The 21,481-nt window shown below is 35.1% G+C and overlaps 2 protein-coding genes across 2 annotated transcripts; both read right to left on the bottom strand.

Annotated features, from left to right (window-relative positions):
* Positions 1-3,722: 3,722 nt before the first annotated feature.
* Positions 3,723-4,568, bottom strand: LOC145970566 (uncharacterized). The gene has a single exon (XM_083097426.1). The coding sequence runs from the start codon at positions 4,566-4,568 to the stop codon at positions 3,723-3,725; it is 846 nt and encodes a 281-aa protein (XP_082953552.1).
* Positions 4,569-9,889: 5,321 nt separating this feature from the next.
* Positions 9,890-11,306, bottom strand: LOC145971253 (uncharacterized). The gene is made up of 3 exons (XM_083098729.1): positions 11,075-11,306; positions 10,463-10,702; positions 9,890-10,184 (listed from the first exon to the last, which is right to left on the bottom strand). Exons 1-3 carry the CDS (start codon positions 11,304-11,306, stop codon positions 9,943-9,945), a joined length of 714 nt encoding a protein of 237 aa, XP_082954855.1. The 3' UTR covers positions 9,890-9,942.
* Positions 11,307-21,481: the final 10,175 nt, after the last annotated feature.

Raw genomic sequence — 21,481 nt, 5'->3', positions numbered from 1 at the left:
AAAAAGAATTGAATATTAAAGCGCTAAATTTTTTCTCATCTCTGTTAAAACTTAAAACCTATATAACTGTTTAAAAATCGTAGAAGTATATAAAATCCGATATATAAAACTGTATGCTTCTGGCGAAGAAAAATTAATAATGTATGAATCTCTGAATCAGAAATTATAAAAATGAAAACCTTTTTAATTCTCTACTGTAATAAAAGTATTTATTTTTTAATCTTTTTATATTTAGTCGAATAGCGTGATTATTTTTTTTTAATTTAATCTTTTATATTTGATTTCAATTTATATATTAAAAAATAATATTGACACAATATAACTTTTTTATTATAAAGCAATTCAATCAAAAATTGATAAAGAAAATTCAACCAATATAGCATAATTTGTCTGTTATTTTAAATTAGTAAATTGCATAATAGAATCGATAGATATGTTAGAATCTAATATATCTGAGTAAACATTTACATTATATAAAATTCAAAAAGTTTGTACTTATAATCTGCTTATTATTTTAATGTAAAATGAAAACTTTCTCTGCAAAGATTATTAATGCAGCAGAAACATTTGATATTTTATTAATTATAATATATGCGATACAACTTATACTGTTTGATGATATTTGCACATATACATATAAATCAGTAATTAAAAAATTGTCAAAGATCCACGTTTCTTCACAGGTTAAAGAGATATTATATATTAAGCGATGCAAATTATGAGTATCATAAATTATCAACATGCCTGAAATCTTTACTGTTAATAAAAATTCCTATATTTCAGATATTTATCAAATTCCGATATTAATAAGCAGCATTAAATTTGCCGTTGGGTATAATGTATTATCGAGTAGTGGTAAATAAGGCGTATTCTCGTGGTATTTTATGTATCGATCAATGTATTCTTCCGAGAATACATTATAGCTATTACATTATCCTATAAATGTAAGTTGTTTAAGTGCAATAATCATATGTATATGTACATTGCACTTAATCAATTCATATGTTCTCAATTTGTTTTAAGAGACACTGAACTGTGATTGCTGTTCATCGTCTTATATATGTATATGTAGACGCTCGATATATTATAAAAACAACGATGAAGAACGAGAGCTCACAGGATCTACTATCATATTCACCCTGCCGTGAATTTGATTAACGATGTCACGCTGTAGCGAATGAGCTCGTCATTTCCATGACGTCCATCTGAATTGAATTCCGGCATCCCGGACGCGGATTAACGGGCCTTTATGCACTTCTTTACTGCCACGTACGATGCAGCGAGTGTTCAGAATCGTGCAAGGCTATTCTCTGCCGGAGATTGCATGCGCGCGGCAACGAACCTACTTGAAATGCTCCGCCATGTGACAATTCCGGCGGCCGACGAAAGGGCCCACCATTGTTTCATAATGCATGTGTGGGTAGTTTAATTAATGTAATTGAAGTGGCACGATAAAAAAGGAGAAACACGAAACGCGCGTAAGAAGTACGCACGACCGCGTTGTTCTGTGATTCTGCGTGCTTTCATGAAAGCAGAATAATCACGCTATTCGACCAAATTAATGAGAGGCACAGAAACACGTGACATTAGCATTGCACTTTCGCGAATTTCCAGACTAGAAGCGAAATAAAAGAATTTTTCACACTGTCTTTCGCTTTTTGCGAAACAATATATATTCGAGTCACTTACGTTGCATTCTTTTAAACTAATTATATATCAAGTACAGCATAATAAAGACAAGCTATTTCTTCTCTGGAAAAATATAAATATAAAAAATACAAGAGTTGTTTAATATATTGTTGTTGAAAACTAACTAAATGAGTTTTGCCCCGAATTCGAGGTACCTTTAATAAAATTTTCACGAAGCCAAAGCAACCTCTCGAATAATAAATGACGTGCGCGCTACAGTCATATAATGAAAATTGCATCATGCGACCGCGCAAGAAATCCTTTGACAACATAAGCTTCATAAGCTAATATTTGGATTAAGCTTATCTTGTTGGCGTATTTATTGTATCGCACTAAAAACCAAGACATAATCAAGTTTGTTCATAATCAAAGCTTTACGCCATCAACAGCACATTTATAAGTGAGTGTTCTTAATCCTTTTACGTGAAACATCAAGCAAAAACATTTAAAACATTTAAAAACTTTATTTATCTACATTCGTTAATTTTAAAAGTTTTGTTTTACTTTTTTCATCTTTATTTAAAAAGAAAACTAATCGTATAATAATTCAGTATTTTTATTATTTATTCGTATAAACATAATTAAGCGTTTGTAAATTATATGTGCATAAAGATGTATTTGCACAATATCTAAAGTCTATGTTAATTAATCGATAAATAATGAATACTAATTATGGATGCACATTGCAAGAAATGGTTTAAGCGATATGTATGTATGACGGCTTGTATTGATTGATTAGATTGTCATAACGTATCAATATAATGGAAAAATAAAAATTATGAAGGATTGAAAGAGAAAGAAAGAAAAAAATTAAATAGATAAAAAATAATTAGATACATCCTAAAAACTTACTTGTGTAAAAACGTCAGCATTTGTTTTTCAAGAAAATAATTAACTTTAAAATAACATGCATCAATCTGAAAAAAACTAATAATATAAAAAAAACCCAATATGGAATAAATTATCTTTAAATATTACTATAAATTGCATAGTATAACTTGCCTTTATTTTTCAAATAATATTAATTATATCATATTACAAAAATATATTTACATTTTGATATACTGTAATTGATGACATAATATTATTATACATTGCACACTACTGCAAGAGATAACATTGCAACGTATATATGTGGTATTTATCTACAAATTTAACGGTGTCAACTTGCAACGCGCGTTCCCGTGGCACATTAATATCCGGTAATCAATTCAATCAGCTGGCCAATCGATTAACCTCAATTATTGGCGCATTAATGATCTGTGCTATATGTGACATTAAAATTCATGCTGTGATGAAATTGCTCGTGTATTACTTTTGCCAATAGAAACAATAGAAATGCTGGAAAATATTTTTATTGTACAGTTAATTAATTCACTTGCTTGAACCAATGGAATTATCGCAATTTGCTCAAAAAAGTGGAATTGACATAAATCATATGTTATTTACAAAATAAGAATTTTATTTAATTAATGTAATTTTTAGTCGGATTGATAATTGAATACGTGATGTTAATGATGATGTAAGTCTTTTGAGTTATAATAAGTAAAGTCCTCAATTATATATAGATGCAATTACTCGTTTGTTCTCATGCAATCGTTATCATTATCAATAAACGGAAGCACAAGGCAAGAGGAAATGGCAAAATTACTTAAGTTGGGAAGTGGTAAAAGATCGCCAAGAAAAACGATGGCAATAAATCGTAAGAAATCGATAAGGCGTAATATCGCGCTGCCGTCTTGACTGTAATGTAGCTGCTGGGACAAATATGAGCTGAGGAGAAACTTATTTGCCACATTAAGACCGAAGAAGAAAGAAAATCCATTGTGAAATGAGAGAGAGCCTCGCAATAAAACAATTTCTTTGCGCGCGTTAGTATATTTGCGCATATTTATATTATATAAAGAACAATACAAAATATACGATTACAAAATGTCGTCACAAATCGTGATATAGTCTGAAATAGATATAAATCATAATTGTAATACGAGCAATTACTTTTTGATCTATAATACTTGAATCTATGTACAATTTTAATGCCCTTTCTTGTAACCGTATTTCTTTCCGGAATGATGATCGCCCTTCTTGCCATGTGCATCGTGATGAGAATGATGCTCCTCATGGCCATGCTTGCCATGGTGGCCTTTATGTTCCTCGTCGTGATGACCTTTGTCGTGATGACCCTTTTTACCGTGATGATCTTCGTGATAACCGGAATGATGATGACCGCCCTTTTTGTGATGACCTTCCTTTTTCTCATGATGACCATGAAAGTCACCGTGTTTCTCATGATGTCCGCCTTTATGATAATCATCGTAAAATTTGTGCTCTTTGTGATACTCATCTTTGTGGAACTTGTTGTGGTAACCCTTCGTTTTATGGCCCTTCTTATGACCCTTCTTCTCACCGAACTTGCCACCTTTATGACCTTTTTCGCCCTCATGATGTTCGCCGTACTTTTCGTGCTCGTCGTGATGACCCTTCTTTTTGCCACCATGTTCCTCATGATGACCCGAATGATGTTCTTTATCGTGTTTACCACTATCGCCTTTATCGTGATGATGGTGACTCTTGTATCCCTTCTCACCTTTTCCACCGTGGTCCTCGTGATGATGAGATTCATGTTTATGACCACCACCGGATTCATGATGATGATCCTTATGTTCAGTTGCTGCCGTTTCGAGGTCACCTACCTCTGCGATTGACGACACTACGATCGGCTCTAAATGACCTATATGATGGTCATTGTTGTTTCCTCGCACATCACGCCGACTGATACGCGATTCCGCACTAACCAGTTCTCGGGCGTGACACGTCGGGTGCAACGTGAACGAACATATTGCTATGAATGGCAAAAATAGCATTGTACCTCGCATCATCTCGATCGTACCCGGTTTCGATCGGACTGATGGCTGACGTTACAACGGTTGACACTTAAATATCGATAGTCCATCTACTTCCGCCATGGCATGGCTGGTTGTTTCCGCCAAGTCCACTTTCATCCGCACGACCGCAAGTATTCCTAAATTTCGTTCCAATCTCCATTGACACTGGTGTGGTGGGTAGGTACACGGTTTCACAGTTCTTCGCATCGCTGCACATTACATTTATTCTGCTAGAATATTTCGTCGCGCCGTCTATCGTAATATCGATACAATCAGGTGTTAAAACATTATTCGTCAAGCCAGCTTATTGCGATTTTTTGCTCGCGAAATGACATAACAAATTGATTCGTTGATATTCTCCTAATAATAATTATCCAGAATTATCAGCTTTTAGCACACACGCATATACACACACAAATATGAATGTTTCAGACAACAATTTTTTATTGGATTACTCGTTATTTCGATACACCGCGTGAACGCAATATCTGTGCATAAAGTTGTATTCAACAGCAGGAAGAACTTTCCATTACCACTTTTTCCATGATCATCGGTCTGCCGCAGGAACAATATTATACGGAAATTTCTAGACCGCAACAGATCGCATTATCTTCTTCATTTCGATTTATTTTTTTTCTGATTTGTAATCAATATTTACGTTCAGATATACTTTGATTAATTAAATAAATATGATTTATTTTATATTTTATTTCATCTTCTTTTTCTCAAAAAAAGCGAGAAGTTGTATTTTGTATAATTTCATCGGGAACTTGTTAATTAATTGAATTACGAGAATATTAAATGTGACAGGTTGTCTCTCACTTTTTCAGATAATAGCTATTAATGCAGGAAATGTAAAATCTCGGTCAGCTTGAAGCTGACATGGATGGCCCAAATATCTATTTCGAATCAAAGTGGCATCCCATTGTCTGACACATGCGCGCGTTCGATCAACACCTCGCGAACGACGTGACCTCAATCGATATTTGAAGTTAAGTACCCTACCAGATGCTCGCGCAATCATTTTAATTAACGTTATGACGTACAAATACATATATGCATACGTCACTCTGTGTACCGTAGGAACGTTTTGTTGTCACAATGCGTGCATCGTTGCGCTCGTCGGCTCATCGATAAACTGTCTAATTTTACCATTAATCCTATTACCTGCGACATAAATTCGCTTCTCGTAAACACAACACCATTTATAACGTCATAAGCCAAAAACAATTTATTGAGTTTTACAGACGTCGGCGACGCGTATATCACGCTTGGCGTTCGTTGCGCTGGTCGTTTCGCTAACTGTTGACCCATTTGTTCCAACATTCCTGACGGTTTTATTAGATGATTTCGAAAAACCATTGAAAACCAGCAGAAATAATAGCCTGCCTAGTCTTAATCTTCCACCGATTCTATGCCAACAAAAAATACTACGTATGTTCAATAAAATTAGAATGTCAAACGAAAAATCTATAAATTTCAATAATTATTATGATCTATAATATTCTGACAAAATACGTGTGTTAACACATGATCAAGTTTAATAAGATAGAATAAGTATTTAAATAATAGTAACAATGAGATGTTTGATATATAAGATAACGAATGTTAAAGAAAACTGCGATATATTATGATCGTCGATGCTAATTTTTATTACAAATTCAAAGTGTTGATCGAATTTGAAGTTTGGTAAAACACTGATCTATAGATTCTGACCTTTACGATCTTTACGATCTTGGCAACGATCCTAGATTGAAGATTGGCTGTTACCGATGTTGGCGCTGCATAATCAAGATAAAGATTGGTTACTGCCCAGTTTCGGCGAGGATCTCTGAGACAGAAGGAAAGCCGAAGGTTCTGCCAAGTTCGATTTCGACTCGGTATCGTCGTAACGGAAATTAGATTAGGTGGCACTCACCGTAGACCTCAGCTCAGATGGAAAGATTGCTTTGTAAGCAGATCCGAGGGAATGCTGGACCATCCAGATCGTCCGCCTCTTCGTTTGGTCAATGAGCACGAAGGCGCGGCTTCAATTAGAATCTAAAATGCCATTGAAATCTTTATGTACGAGTAAAGCACGGTAGAGTGTCGTAAATCGGAGTATGGTTCGTTGACTTTTCAAGCATTTTAGCATCGTTTGCCGAGAATAGTAATGATTAAAATCTGAAAAGTTCTCAGGAATAGCTTCCATAATTAGAAACTCAAATATCATTAAATTTATCGCTCTTAATAAGATAGATTAATATAGATATTAATCGTAATATTATTAGTATTATAAGATAATATTAATACTATGTAAAATAATAATAATAATATTATAAAATAAAAAAATCTATTGCTTATAGTAATTTTTTAATCTTGTAAGCTAAATAAAATTTTAAAATGTTTAACACATTATTATGCTATTAAAGTTGGACGAGTTTTTTACCGATTTTGTTAATAATTACCTATAGAAAGCAGGATTAAAATGAGGAATAAAAGTGAGGAATAAAAGTAGCAGTCAATTCGGCATTGCTAACTTATGCGGTGTGCAATCAGCTGATGGCATCATTAGTCTCGACTTTCTTAATCCGACGACCAAACTATCTCACATTAAAGTCATACCCTCGCACCATCTTTCCTTCTTCTTTTCTTCTTTTTCGTACTTTTCATACTGTTCTCCGCGTAACGTATTCTTCCTCTCTCATAGTATTCTTGCATGCTGAATAAAACCGTCAGGCTATACGCTGACGAACAAAAGGACCTCGCGCGTTTCTGGGTTGCTAATGAAATTGTTTTCTAATTTAAACTCGGAGGAGCCATCCAATGTAGCTGCACACACACATACACATACACACATTCTATGGTCAAGAGATCCCAAAAGCTACAAGCTTTTCTGGCGATAGCCACGAGAAAGCTGACAGTAATAGTCTGTAATTCGAGCTCCACCTTCGCTTTGTTTGCCTCTTAAACTCATTTATGCAAGCAAACAGTTGGTATTTTCAACTGATCTGTTATCGCGATATTTGCTAATTGCATATAAAAATGTGTGGGAATAGCAAAAATGAAAACATAATTGCAATAAAATTTTTAAATAGACTAAACTATAACAAAACAGAGAGAAGAAAAAGAAGAAAGAAGAAAAAGAGAAAGGAAGAAAAAGAGAGAGAAAGGAAAAGAGAGAAGAAGAAAAAAGAATATTACATACATCAATGTCCGCAGATTGAAATATTAAATTTTATTATCTATATGTATCGTTTTAAATATAAATCAAACTAGTTAAATCCAAAATCGTGAATTTTCTCTTGATAATGGTTTTATTAACTTTATATTAACCCAATATAAAGCAAAATAATATATATAATTTTTCCTCAATATTTTAAATTAAATATACAACAAAAAAGCAGGAATAATATAAAAAATATGTTATCTAATATTAGTGAATTACGATTTTAAGATATATTTCAAATTTATTAATCATGTTCATTAAATCAAATTTATTAATCGCTAAATTGTATAGATTCCTGAAATTGATAGAGTAAATCGATGACAATGTACAACAATTTGTCACGCGTAGCGTTAATGATAATTATCTCGCACAATTAACAGAGATCGATTTCTCGTCCGAGAATAAACAACCATCTGGAAAGTTCCCTCGTTATAAATAATTGCAAAATTCAGGCTCATAAATGTTACACATTTGTATTAGAACTAACGATTAGAACTAAAATATATATATATATAACGAGCGATTCTTGCGTGACAAAAAGTAGTTTTTAACACTCACGTTTTTATCGTCTTCTGTCAGTTGAAACTATACTGTGTCGACAATTAGCCGTATCTATTGTATGGCAACCGAGTGGCAGTATCTGCAATCTAGCACGGTTCCAAACCATTGCCATTAAGCGCACAATTAAACTGAATCTATAATTGTAGCGAAACAGATTCGAAAACTTATTTGATTTCGAACAAAACGGAAAACCGACATGAACAAATTGCAAACTCAAATACAAAATACAAAGCGTATTCTAATTTAATGATATCGACGGCAAATTCTTGACTTTTAAGTGATGTTAAATATAAAATTAAGCTTCGCAAAAAACGTCACAAAATTACACTCATATACTCACGCAAAGGACTTAAACGGCAATTTAATTAATTGGGATATAGCTAGTACAAGTAATAAATATCACATCACAGTGCCATATAATTTATTCGAAAATCAAATATTTTATCTTGACTAAGTAAATGCCTCGTACAAAATCTAAAATCACATTATTAAGAATAAGTGGCATGTGTTGACTATTATGATATTAAATCATAAATCTATTTCTTTTCCATGACAAAAAGAAAATTCTCGCCTTTCGTCACATTTCCATTAAAGGAATTACATTTCTTTAGCGTCTAATTAAATCAGTGACTCTGCGCAAAATGAAAGTATTCGTTTTTACGTACTTTTCAATTGACAACATCAGACAAGAGACGCGCTTTCGATAAAGAATAAAGTATTCAATAGCGTTTCAGCAAACAGATATGCATCCATCCATACTATGAGAACGAACTATTTGCATACAACGCGAAATATATCCCAGAATGGATTAGCTGTTGATAATCGATCATGCACGGACATTGCTAATGTAACGAGTTTCGCCGAGCAGTAATTTTGAGCGTATGCTCGTACTTTCGCGATCGATTCCAACGCGAAAGCGTAACGGCAAATTTCATAATGGAAACACTGTTATAATATTAATCCAGCATTCAATATATTTGTCTGGTTACGTACTCTATTTTATTTGTTATTTTAAAGCAACATGCTGCAAAATAATTTTCATTGCTTTTCTTAATTAAATATTTTCTTGCAATTAAAAGATCAGTCACATAGAAATAATTATTTAAAAATCAATCGTGTAGAAATAATTGTATCGAATAAACATCTCACCGGAAACTTGATAATATGTGTGCATATCATGGAAAATTCAAAGGTAACCACCAAATGAAATTAACCTGCATCGATGATGTGTGATAAATTTATTAATTATCAAACATTAACTTTTACTATCGTAAACATCATAATATTATTATTACCTCTATATATTTTTCTACCTTACTATCCATAACATATTTATAATTCTTATTATAGTCGTTTGTAATATTAATAGAAAGCATATGCGCGTGCATACATTGTTTTCATTTTTGAAAATAAGTTATTGATGCATACTGATGTATACGCGTGCCATATTGTCAATAATTATACGTTCATATTTTTATATGAATATTAAAGAGGGCGGGTAAAAATACAAAATAAAATTCTAGAATTTGAATGAAATATCAAAAAATAAAAATTTTTTAATAAAATTAGTGTACATCTCTCTGATAATCTCTCTGATAATTAATAATTATCTTCTCCACCTTCTCCGCCGGAGCTATAAGAGCTATGTGTTTCATAAGATTCCCCGTCACCTTCTCCAGAGGAATAATTTTCGCTATGACCATAATGTGAAGATTCCGGCTCTTTATCCGTGTAGTGGCCACTATAGTGATCTTCACCGCCGCTTCCGGTATAATGCGAATACTCGCTTCCTTCACCGTGATCTCCTTCGCTGCCGATATAGTCTGTATCGACCATAGTACCTATAAAAGTTTTCATATCGTATTAAACGCAATTTATGAAGAACAATTTCGCGTTATCCTCAGCAGCCACTTCAAATTCGGATTCGAAGAAGCGTTTCGATTATGGATCTTATATAGGCAGTCGAGTTTCTATAATTCTATATAAAATAAATAAAGCGAGAAAGAGAGAAAAAGAGAGAAAGAATGGCAGAATCTTAAATTTATGAAATCTCTCTTTTTTACTTTATTTCATGTTAATATATTTTGCTGATTATAATTACAATTTAACAATTTTTTACCTGCGCCCTCGTGATCATGATTCTTTTTTTCTTCTTGATGTTTCTCGTTATTATTGTTAGCAAAATCTTTGCCGTAGCTGGTTTGCGTCTCAAACTCGTATTTGTCGCCGTCTTGTTTGTGGAAGGTGTCGAGAGTCTTGTAGCCTTGATCACCTTTACCGAAGGTTTCCTTCAAGTAACCCTTCTCACCCTCTGCATCGCTTCCGTAGGTTCTGTAGTAACCACCCTCGTCTGATTTGCCTAAAACCGCATTGTTGTCCGTTCTTGTTACGCTCAACAAGACATTTAATGTGTTCATGAAATTCAGCATTCGACAATAAACGTTAATCCATTTATTTCAGAAAAAGAGAAGAATACAATAAACAAAATAGAACAATACAATGCAATGTAAGAAAATGTACGTAAAAAAATTATAAAATAAATAAATTTCTTTTTTAGATATAATATTTTCGTTCTTGTCGATATTCTCGTCGTCATAATTATTACACACTAATATCCAATAAATTACTTTTTTAATATTCTCCCATAATTTTGTTCTTAAAGTTTGCGTTATTTTAAATATAACATTATCGTATATTCGTATATAAGAAAAAGTACTAACTAAGGACGTACCAGATGCGTTTTTCATGCTTTTTTTAGTGTCTCGTGATTTCGGTGCGTTACCAGCGCTCATTAAATCCTCTACTTCTGCAGCGACTTTTAACGGCGCCGGTTGACGTATCTCGCGAATAAATGAGCCAACGGCGGCGACATCGTCCTCGACAGCCTCGTAAATGATAGGTCTAGCCAAGGTATTGCAAACAAGCAGGTGCGGAAGCAATGACACATACAGTTTCCAATACATCTTGCAGGATTACTTTAATCTCGTCGGTCTCGACGATTCCTTGTCTGTTCAATCTATCTCGCTGAATCTTTTATATCGTTTCCACTTTCCCAATCTAGATAATCCTTCGGACGGAAACAATAGACATTGCGTATATTTGTATCGATCTCGCAAGTCGTTATTGTGGCTAATCGCTTAAACTGCCAATTTGCGCTAGTTTCATAATATCTTCCAGCGGACGTCACCGAAAAAAAAATGTTTAAGATTTTAAACTGATTGTTTATCGATCATTGTTCTACTGTTTAAGAAATTGGAAAGAATCGATCACGATTGTGTCATTCAACCGCTTATGTAAAGACGTCATTTCGTCATCAAGAAAGCCGGTAAATGACAGTAATGGATCGATTGCACTTCGCGTATTGCATTAAGCCAAACTCTATCGACCGGACCGAGAGATATTATCTGTGTCGTGTGTACCGCACGAGTGATCTCGCGCTCTCAACAATAGCGAGTGCAAAAACCATGGTACCTATCAACTTACTAACGATAGCTGATGGAATTGTTTGACGTAATGGAGCTCTAATACATTGTTTTCTCATTATAACTATACTTGTGCCACTCTATAAAAGTTTATTTAAAGTTATTTAGTATTTTAGAATACGTCGAGATCGTAAAAAAAGAAAATGAGAGATATTCTGTATATCCTATATATGTATAGAATTCAATTTTGATTGAATTCCAAATTTATTTCATCGAATGAAAAAATTCTTGGTAAAAGGCGCGCTAAGCTGTCGTAAATCATCATGTTGAATTCACTTTGACATAGACTGTGTAAAGAATTAAATTTAGCTATACGTAACGTCGAGAATATGATGGGAAACGCATTTGCGTTTCATTGGTTTTAACTTTGTGCATGCATTTCTGTGTGTTTTGATCTGTACTAATATTTAACATAACGACATGAAATGTAATATGGGAGATTCAATTAGTTCGGAATCGTTATCATCAGGCGATATTATATATTAATGACTTGGTATAAGTGAGATCTCCAGTAATAATTATTACTCGATCGTGTTCAGTGAACAGTTTCGTATTGAACATAATAAAAGCGCTTCGTGAGATGTGTCGTTGCCTCAATCAAGTATTCATAATGCTGCGAGATAAACGCTTTTAAAATTATAACAACATGGGAAAATTGTTTTTAACTGTATTTTCTCTCTATGTTTTGCTGAGCGCACTTTGTGCACGCACGAATGCGTATACTTTAGAAAATATATAAAAGATAATTGCTTTTTCGTGATATTTTGACATTTCATAATTGTTGCACAAGCGTTCCACTTTAATGATTATTACGCAAAAATTACCAGTAAGAACAATTGAGTTTTCACTAGAATATAAATAAATGGAATAGAGCAATCAACATGAAACAGAAAAATATGACAATTTAAGACAATATCGTATATTTAAGATAATGTTGAATACATATAAATAATTGAACTATTCCAATTTATTATAGCTAGAAAGAATTACTATTATTTAAAAAATATCACTATTAAAAAATTTGAATACATTTTACATTATTTTGTATAAAAAAATCATCAGATATGTTCTTTAAAAAAATAATAAGACATATTCTTTATTAATATTTTTTAAATAAGCAATTTTATTAAAATCTTAAACATTGATTAAATATTAATATCTCAAACACACACACACACACACACACAAATTGCGGTACAATTTTATAATTATAAATTATAATTTATATATATAAATAATATATATGCTATATCAGTTTTACCTTATTTTATGTGTTAACAAAAACGGATATGCAACGAGCAGTAACTGATCATTAACGCCATAACCATCGTTCGTCAAGCGCTGTCGGCGCAAGAAGCCAGTAAATCTCGAACTTCATTTCCGTCGTCCACTTGACGCGACACAAGGGGCATTAGGGTGATCGTCACTTAAAACCATGGTGCCGACGACGTTGAGCGTATCTTAGATAGTTGCTGCGCCAACCAGTTTTCTCAGCATAATCCGGTAATTTGAAAATCTCGGATGGAATGTAACACCTCGTATCAACCGTCGTCTCGAATGTACTAAGATCCTCGTTTCGCCAACCCCTGTTGCATCACCATCTCCATTCTGGTCGGCCAATGTGCGCCTTTAGCCACAACCCTGGTAGCAAAGTAAAGCCGATGGTTCCAGGGATAGCCGAGATGGAGGGGTTGCATCGCGTCAAGGGTTGCATTCTGATTAGGGTAAAAGGAAGAGTTTGAATAGTCTCATTGGTATGCAAAGTTCACTAACCTCCGCAATCTACTCAGTTTTTTTTTTTATAAATATGTCGCATCATGTATGAGCGTGTACTGGATAGCAAGTTTAACCGAATTTTTTAATGATTATGATTAAATATTTGATAATTCCACAGTATGTATTATCATATGAATTATATGTGTGTATATTTCCTATAAAGAAAAAGAGACAAGTATAGGAAATAGTTAAATAATAAAATAAATACAGAATTATATATTTAATATCTCCTACAGGAAAACGATTAATCTTTAAGACATATGTGAAATATTGCATGTGGAGATCTCATTATGTTTATTATGATTGGAAGAATTTTAATCCAATTCTTAACATGAATCTTTTAATAATCGCAGTAAAATGGAACGTTTTTAATTAAACATTTTTGATTAATGAAGCAATATTTTATAAGCGATGTAGTTCATCGAATGCTGGTAAAAATCCTTTGACCTGTAGAGTTGCAACATCTATTTCAAAGTTACCGTGTAATGTTACAATCAAGATGTAGATATGATTGAGCTGAAAAAGGATTGTTATAAACGTATTAATATTTTACCTATAGATTCTTTTTATCAACATGTAGTAAAATACAAAATAATATTTCTGATAGATTTTTGATTCTTCAGCATTCAATATGTAGTGAATGGTATAAATGAATCTTACGCAGAAGAAACTTTCGTAAAATGCATGCGAATATTATTCGTGGGTAACTGACTTACTGTTAGTAAGCTGAAATTACCAACTGCGAATAAGTAAATGAAATTATTAATTTTTAACGAAATAAGATATCGCAAGATTTATATATGTGTGTACGTTTTTATTAATATATAAATATATATGAATGATATATATAAAAGATAAAAACAAATATATATGTATATCAATATACTTAGAAGTATTATTAATACATTTATATTGCATATTGAAAATCAAATTAAATAAAAAATTTACATATCAAATTTAATAAAATTAGGATACTCGCATATAGATTTTCAAGAAATTGAAAAATATTTTCCATATATAAATCAATAATATAAATCAATAAAGAAATTTACTTCTTCATAGTCCCAAGAGATGTCGATGGTATATCTATTCATCTACTGAGAAAAAGAAAAAGAATATGTTTCATAAATCTTAAACATGAGGTAATAGAATAATGCAAAGAATATTATATTAATTATTATAATTATTAATCGTCTTTCGGTTCATAAAAACTCATAAAATAATATATGATTAATTTATATTATTTAATAAGAGACAATAACTTATAGAAATCCATTCGCATTTTTTAATACTCACAAGTACAACTCTTTTTAATTAAAGATTCGCATTACGGAAACATTAGAGTTTTATTCGATTTATTTTTGCAAAGACGCACATTTTTATTATCAAACATACTTTAATTATTTTAATTAAACATTTTTACTAAATGTATAATCTTGACGAGATATTCTGCAACATCGTAAACACAAGCCATTTTACATAAAGTAATCTAGTAAGAATGTTAGCTGAGCAGGTGAAGGGTGGCGGAACAGTAGCGTAAACGCGATATGGTCAGACGAGAGGGAAGAGCGACGCAATTAGGAGAGAACATAAATCCCACAATTTAGCACACTTCCACGCGATGCCAGCAGTTCGCAGAATACAAATCAATCAGCATAACGGTCGACTGCGCATTTAATTTCCATTCGGCTTCTGATCGAGTGAGATTCGTCGATTCCGCTACGCTGCGTGTCGGTGCTTTGTCGTAGAGCCGCTTGTATGGCGGCAGGTACCACCGTAGACACACACGATATCTCGATCCCGCATACCGTGCTCGCCACTCATCCTATTGTGGAATCTCTGGAAACGAGTCCAACGCAACGGGACAACGGGGCACAAAAAGGATTTTGCGCGTCCCGTATCGAACCCGACGATGGCGATGGCGTGATTCCGATACGCGCGCGATGTGTAGTAATTTGAGTTCACATGAGAGCAATCGGTTTTTATATGGTCTCTCTTTAATATATGAAAGAGAGAGATATATATATTTGTAATAATATAAAATATATACATATTCGCATCTATATAATTTTCAAGGAAATCTATAGTAGCATATATTCTTTCACATTTTATACTCGATCTCTAATGCATGATGTAATGTTAATTGTAAGAAAATTTTACCTAGTTATTATGTTATCCAAATAGTAATATTAATAGGATATATTTGTTGATGAATATTACGTTTATTAAATTACATTTATTTAATTTCCATTTCTAGCAGAGCTCTACCCTCATAAGTGTAAGCTATATTATTGATAGTCTCTCGACAAATCCAAAATGGTCAATATGTCGACGACACTTTCGCTGCTACCAAGCGCGAATACAAATATCACATCCGTAGAATTGCCCTCTCGCACCACTTCCCTGAGATTTTGCTCCCAAACTACCACCGTCACGAGCCACCGTCCGGGCTTACCTAACTTAGTCGGCGGTGGTAGCGCGGGTCGCCGTCATTGCCAACCAAGTTTATGGCCCAGACCGACGCCCATAAACTGTACAAATGGTAAATCTACCGTAAGATCATCCCAGCCGAAAATGATGTATCGTAGGTTCCGCGGGACGTACACCCGAGAATCGGCCAACGCGGCGGAGGTCCTGCTTGACCTCCCTCCCTTAAAGATCGCGTATGTGTATATACGTGAATATAAGAGAGGATTGGTGATGACGAAGAGGCGCGAGCGAATATGCCATTTTGCCTCTTGAACGCATCCTTCATCGGAAGCTTTCGAATGTCATCGAAACATACGGAGAATCTGTATCTCAGCTGTCAATATAACGCACAAGTGTCAGGTAATGCGAGGTTCAATAGTAGTTTGTAATGAACATTTAGGAGACTGCCTGAATGTGGATTTGACACTTGCGTGCGACCCTGTCGTTATCACTCCGGAATTATCAAATGGAGCATGTATTAGACATGCTGAACAATGATGATGAAAAGTAAACTATATTAGACGAAATATTATATAAATAATATAAATTAGAAATAATATAATATAAATTAAAAATTATATTTTCTCGAATTTTAAAAGCAAAAGAATTTAATATATATTTAGTGTAATATATATAGTTATTTATATTGTAAATCATGGTACACATATTGTCCTTCATAATTATATTCTATTCAGCAGTTTAGTAAATCGCGTGCTATTCTTCAATTCCATCTATAATGTTACTTTTTAAATTCCAGCAACTTCTAGACAGACATTCTTTCTAAATCGCTACTATCAAGACTCGATTGAATCCTTGCCGTAGGATATCCATCGATTTTGCGAGTTGCTACGCCACACACATGACGTAAACGCGGAATGGATGTGCATCGAGAATCGCTTGCGGCAATCCATTTCTCTTGAGACTTCGGGCATAAAGTGTCACCGACAACAATAATGTTCGGTAGGCTTTACGGGGAACAACAAGCATCGAGAAAAGATTGTGATTGGTTTATATAATAGAAAAGTTGATCACGTGGATATAAACCGTGGCTTTTTTGAGAGTTTATTCTGTTCATATCGTGGAATCGTTACAAAACGCTGCTCCAATTCAACAACGCCATTGTGAATTTACTTCCAATTGACTTAAAGATAAATTAATTAGTTTGCCCACGTTTTCGAGTGCAATCGCCATTAGATCGCCATTGAGTCATGTATGTGAGTCGCGAATGTATATTAAAATTATGACAATTTAAATTAAAACATATTAAAATTGTAATCATTTAAGTTAAAACAATTAAAAAAATTAATTTGATATTTTAATGAATAATATGCTTTTCTTTTTTTTTAATTATGTTACATTAATTACTCGTAAAGATTAAAATAAACCAGATAAAATCAATAAAATAAAGAGGGACATTAAGTTAACACATACGTTGACGCAACAATATTTTATATAAAGACTTCGACACGTGCTGCTTTTTCTAAGCACTAACGCGTGCTTCCGGTGTCACGGCTCATTCATACAACTATTAGTAGCAAAACCAGTGATTATGACGTATTACATTGCAATATAGCGTTAAATATAGTGCAACAATTTTAACTGTACCTCCGGTAAATGCGGGGTAAATACCATAATGCTATCGGCGATAATAAAAGATGCGCCGCGTGTTGGCAGTATTGATCCACCTACTTACTATTTACGTGCTAGTAACAAAGGTGTCTCGATTGATACAGAATGAAGCGTCCCTTTCTTACCTCACCAGCGGATTTAACTTCCCGATATCCACACCTGTACTTACCTGCACCTCAAGTGAGATGAACTGTATGTAATGGGACAACCCTTACTAAATCCACTATTGTAAGAAATCGGTCGGAGTTAATAATAGTATTCGGCTTTTGCTTTTGTGGTCTGCGGCCTATATTGTAACACGAAGATCGTGGCGCGCGTGAGATTGGGTAGGGTTCATTGAGCGGTGCCCTTTCGCGTTATAACGGAGAGAAAAGATGCCCTCTTCCGTTTTATTATATCTATTATATACACTTTCTTAATATATATAAAAAGGATGGAACATTATCAACAGATACGGAATCGATACTTCTCGCGATAAAATAAAATAAAATCATAAATGGAAGTCCCACGCAATCATATTTTCAAACTCGCGTATTCGCAGTTAGCACTTCCAGATACAATTTACATGCCAATTAATGCGCTACACGATAAACTCCGTAACGAACGCTTTTAACTCTTGGAGTTACAACGCAAAGCACTCTCTGGTCTATTACCCATTGATGTCGACTTTTACATATTATCGCAAGCCCTATACCTGCGGTCCCTTCGTCAACGCGAAGGCGGAAAAAGCCGCGGAGCATCGACATAAAACAGAAGTAAAGACACGCGAACGCGGAGAACGTTGATGGGCAGAGAGCGGCAACATTTGGTGCGGTCTCTCTCGCTTTAAAATCATCCCTCTCTGACCATTCGGCCTCTCACTTTCTCTCGCAGTTATCACTCTATCCCGCTCTCCTTTTATCGCTCGGCTCTCTTTCTCTCTGTCGTCACTCCCGTTCAGGCCGCTGCCGTTGTCCCGACGTTACTTCCGTGACGATGAGCTTCAATACGCGCCGATAGTCGCGGCGGGAAACCAACGAGCCTATCCAAAGTCGTCCATGGTTTCCACGCATCCAACCCAACCCAAGTCTAGCTCAACCTGGGACGAGTGAATACGTATACAGACACGTATACAGACGCGTACATGTACACACGTGGCGAACGCACACTCCATGCGCGGGCGCGAGCGCGCAACCATCCGCTTCTCTGAAATAATAATAGAAGAATGAAAATGAAAGAAAAGGAAAAAGTAATAATCTCGGGGATCTTTTAAAATCCATCGAAGCAGACGAAGCCGCCGGATTGTGTTGTGTGTTAGGGGCTTCTCTCTTTCTCCGTTTTCCATCTTCCGGTACTACCACCCTCCCTATCCCTCCCGCTACCTCGGCTCTTCTGTCCTCGCTGTATTTCTTGTCTTACTTTTCCTCGCAGACCGAGCTCCTCCACGCGCTTTTGCAAGAAGAATCCAGCGGCAACGAGATACACTGTAGCACATAGATGTAGGTACAATTTAGTGATGTCGAGGAAAAAGACGCACCTATATGACAATGCATACATATGTACATGCGTTGTGTAGCGTATGTATATTTTTCTTTTTTCTGCTGGATCCATCGATCCCTCTCGATCGTATCATATCATTGCATGACGATAAATTTTAACGTATGCTAATAAATCTTTTATTCTCTCACCTTTGTTTGTTACTTTTATCGTATAAAAACAAAGTCTTATAAAATCACATATTATACGTGTATATAAAGAATAATAAGAAATTCATAGTTGATATTTATTCTGCAAGATATTATTACTATAATTAAATGCTTAAAATCGATTCAAATAAAAAATTTTATCTAATTTTCTTTTTTTCTTAATTTATATCAGAATGAATTTTATATATATTATAAATTCGCGCAAACTAAACTAAACTTATTGTAAATTCAGCAGCCTTGCGACCTAATTTGAAAAAGCAAAGTTTATTACGAATACATCTCTGGACTTTTGAGAACAAAATTAAAGTCGTGAGAGGGCTACGCATTTGACGCATTAACACAGTAGAAACGGCTACAAAAGGGGGTAGGAGGGAGAACGAAACGGGATTCGATGTTCGACGGGAAACGTGGGTAGCGAGCGGGAGGTTGGAGGCAGTTGACGAAGATCAGAGCGAGAAGAAGATACGTAGAAGAAGAAGAGAGGAGCAGGGTGAACGGCGGCAAAAGAGAGAGAGAGAGAGAGGAAGAGAGAGAGAGCGAGAGACTGGGTTTCGTTTCGGGGTGAGCCGTGGGGGAAGGAGGGAGGCACGGGATTTCACGGGAGGCTGATCACGAATGGACGCGTCTCCCGCAGCTCTGCCGCTGACAGCCAGGAATTGGAATTGCATCGGCGTCGCTCGATAGCCAACCATCCCGCCAGTCAGGCAGCAAGGCAGCCAAACGGCCTAACAGGCAGAGTACCGAGCCCGGCCGTCCACGAACAGCCACTGTGCCTTCCTGCGTACGGACTGAATCCACTGCCGCCGTCGCACTTGCTCGCGTGCAATCCTCTCTTCAACGCCGATCCCCTCCGATAGATCCCTCCGTGCTCTTGGCGGAGAGAGACGTAGATCCGGAGATCCATGCGAGACGAACGGATGGACCAGATGCCGATATCTCGGCTCTACGGATCTCGAAGCTATATGGATACATACGAATTTACAGCTAACATGTATACATCCGTGTATGTACAGATAACGCGCGCAAGATTGGAAGATCCTGCCGAGAATAGATATAATAATTTCGAAACCGATTTCTAAATGTACCAAGACTCAAACAAAGAAACATTGATAAGCTTGAATAAAATAGAATTAATATCGGGAGCCAACTCGTTAGAGAAATACTCTTTAACGAGTTGGCTTCCGATATTAATTCTATTTTATATTTTCTTTGCATTAGAAAAGATCGAAAATTAATTTTGCATTCAGTATCTATATCTAAATTTCATCATTTTATATCATTTATTTGCAGTTATAATGACAGAATAAAATAGCATTTATAACAATATTTTCGTTCTTGTATATATTGCGTGCGTATTTATTTGAAATAGTTGAGGCGATTTCCATACACAGATCTCCTTATATTGACATCGCATATTTTGTGTATTCTGGAATAAGGCAATTCTTTGTTTGCCCTCTGTTTCCTGGAAACTCGTTATTTGGGTTATCGAGTGTATGTACGCCGTCTAACACTAGGTAGACACGTTACGAGCACATATAACGCGGATTGATGCCGGCCCATGGGAGCTCCGCGAAATACCGGAACCCGCCTGCTCGCCAGTATTGTCGGACCTGTGTTTTCGAGGGAATTGGATTTTTTGATTTAGAGAGCATGCAGACGCCTATACCTCGTTCCTCGTTTTATACCGATCGCTATTCCACACGCGGACTCGAATTTAACGCTGTAAAACAGACGTTATTCCGCGATTACAAACGCGAGTACATGGAAGAAACTGAAAAGTTTGGCAGAAGCACAGATCAGCAAGTCGCTATGTCTGTCGCTGTATAGTTTAGAGAGGGTTATCATAATTTTAAGAAGCTCTATTCAAGAGCATTTGGAAAACCAACATCCGTTTGTTTGATGGAACATTAGTTTTTATTAAAGTACGTAAAATATTCTTCCGTTCGCATACACGAAGAGGTAATTTCTTTAGCCCATTGGAAAATAGCGTGTACGGATAATCACTTGGCAAGGACATAAGGACGGCCATTTCCGGCGCGGTCGGCGCAAGCGTTACGAAACATGGAATCAGAGGATGGCCGTAACGTGGTAACGACC

The sequence above is a fragment of the Camponotus vicinus genome, unplaced genomic scaffold (genome assembly GCF_025532165.1).
Source record: "Camponotus vicinus isolate PSW18456_S1 unplaced genomic scaffold, iyCamVici1.0 SCAF_4, whole genome shotgun sequence".
Classification (NCBI taxonomy): Eukaryota; Metazoa; Arthropoda; class Insecta; order Hymenoptera; family Formicidae; genus Camponotus; species Camponotus vicinus.
This window is presented reverse-complemented; position numbering and strand designations above follow the sequence as displayed.

Coding starts and splice junctions, on each gene's coding strand:
- LOC145970566 (XM_083097426.1), bottom strand. CDS start 4,568: ATGATGCGAGGTACAATGCTATTTTTGCCATTCATAGCAATATGTTCG.
- LOC145971253 (XM_083098729.1), bottom strand. CDS start 11,306: ATGTATTGGAAACTGTATGTGTCATTGCTTCCGCACCTGCTTGTTTGC. Junction 10,703..11,074: donor AAGCATGAAAAACGCATCTG/GTACGTCCTTAG, acceptor ATGCGGTTTTAG/GCAAATCAGACGAGGGTGGT. Junction 10,185..10,462: donor TCATGATCACGAGGGCGCAG/GTAAAAAATTGT, acceptor AAACTTTTATAG/GTACTATGGTCGATACAGAC.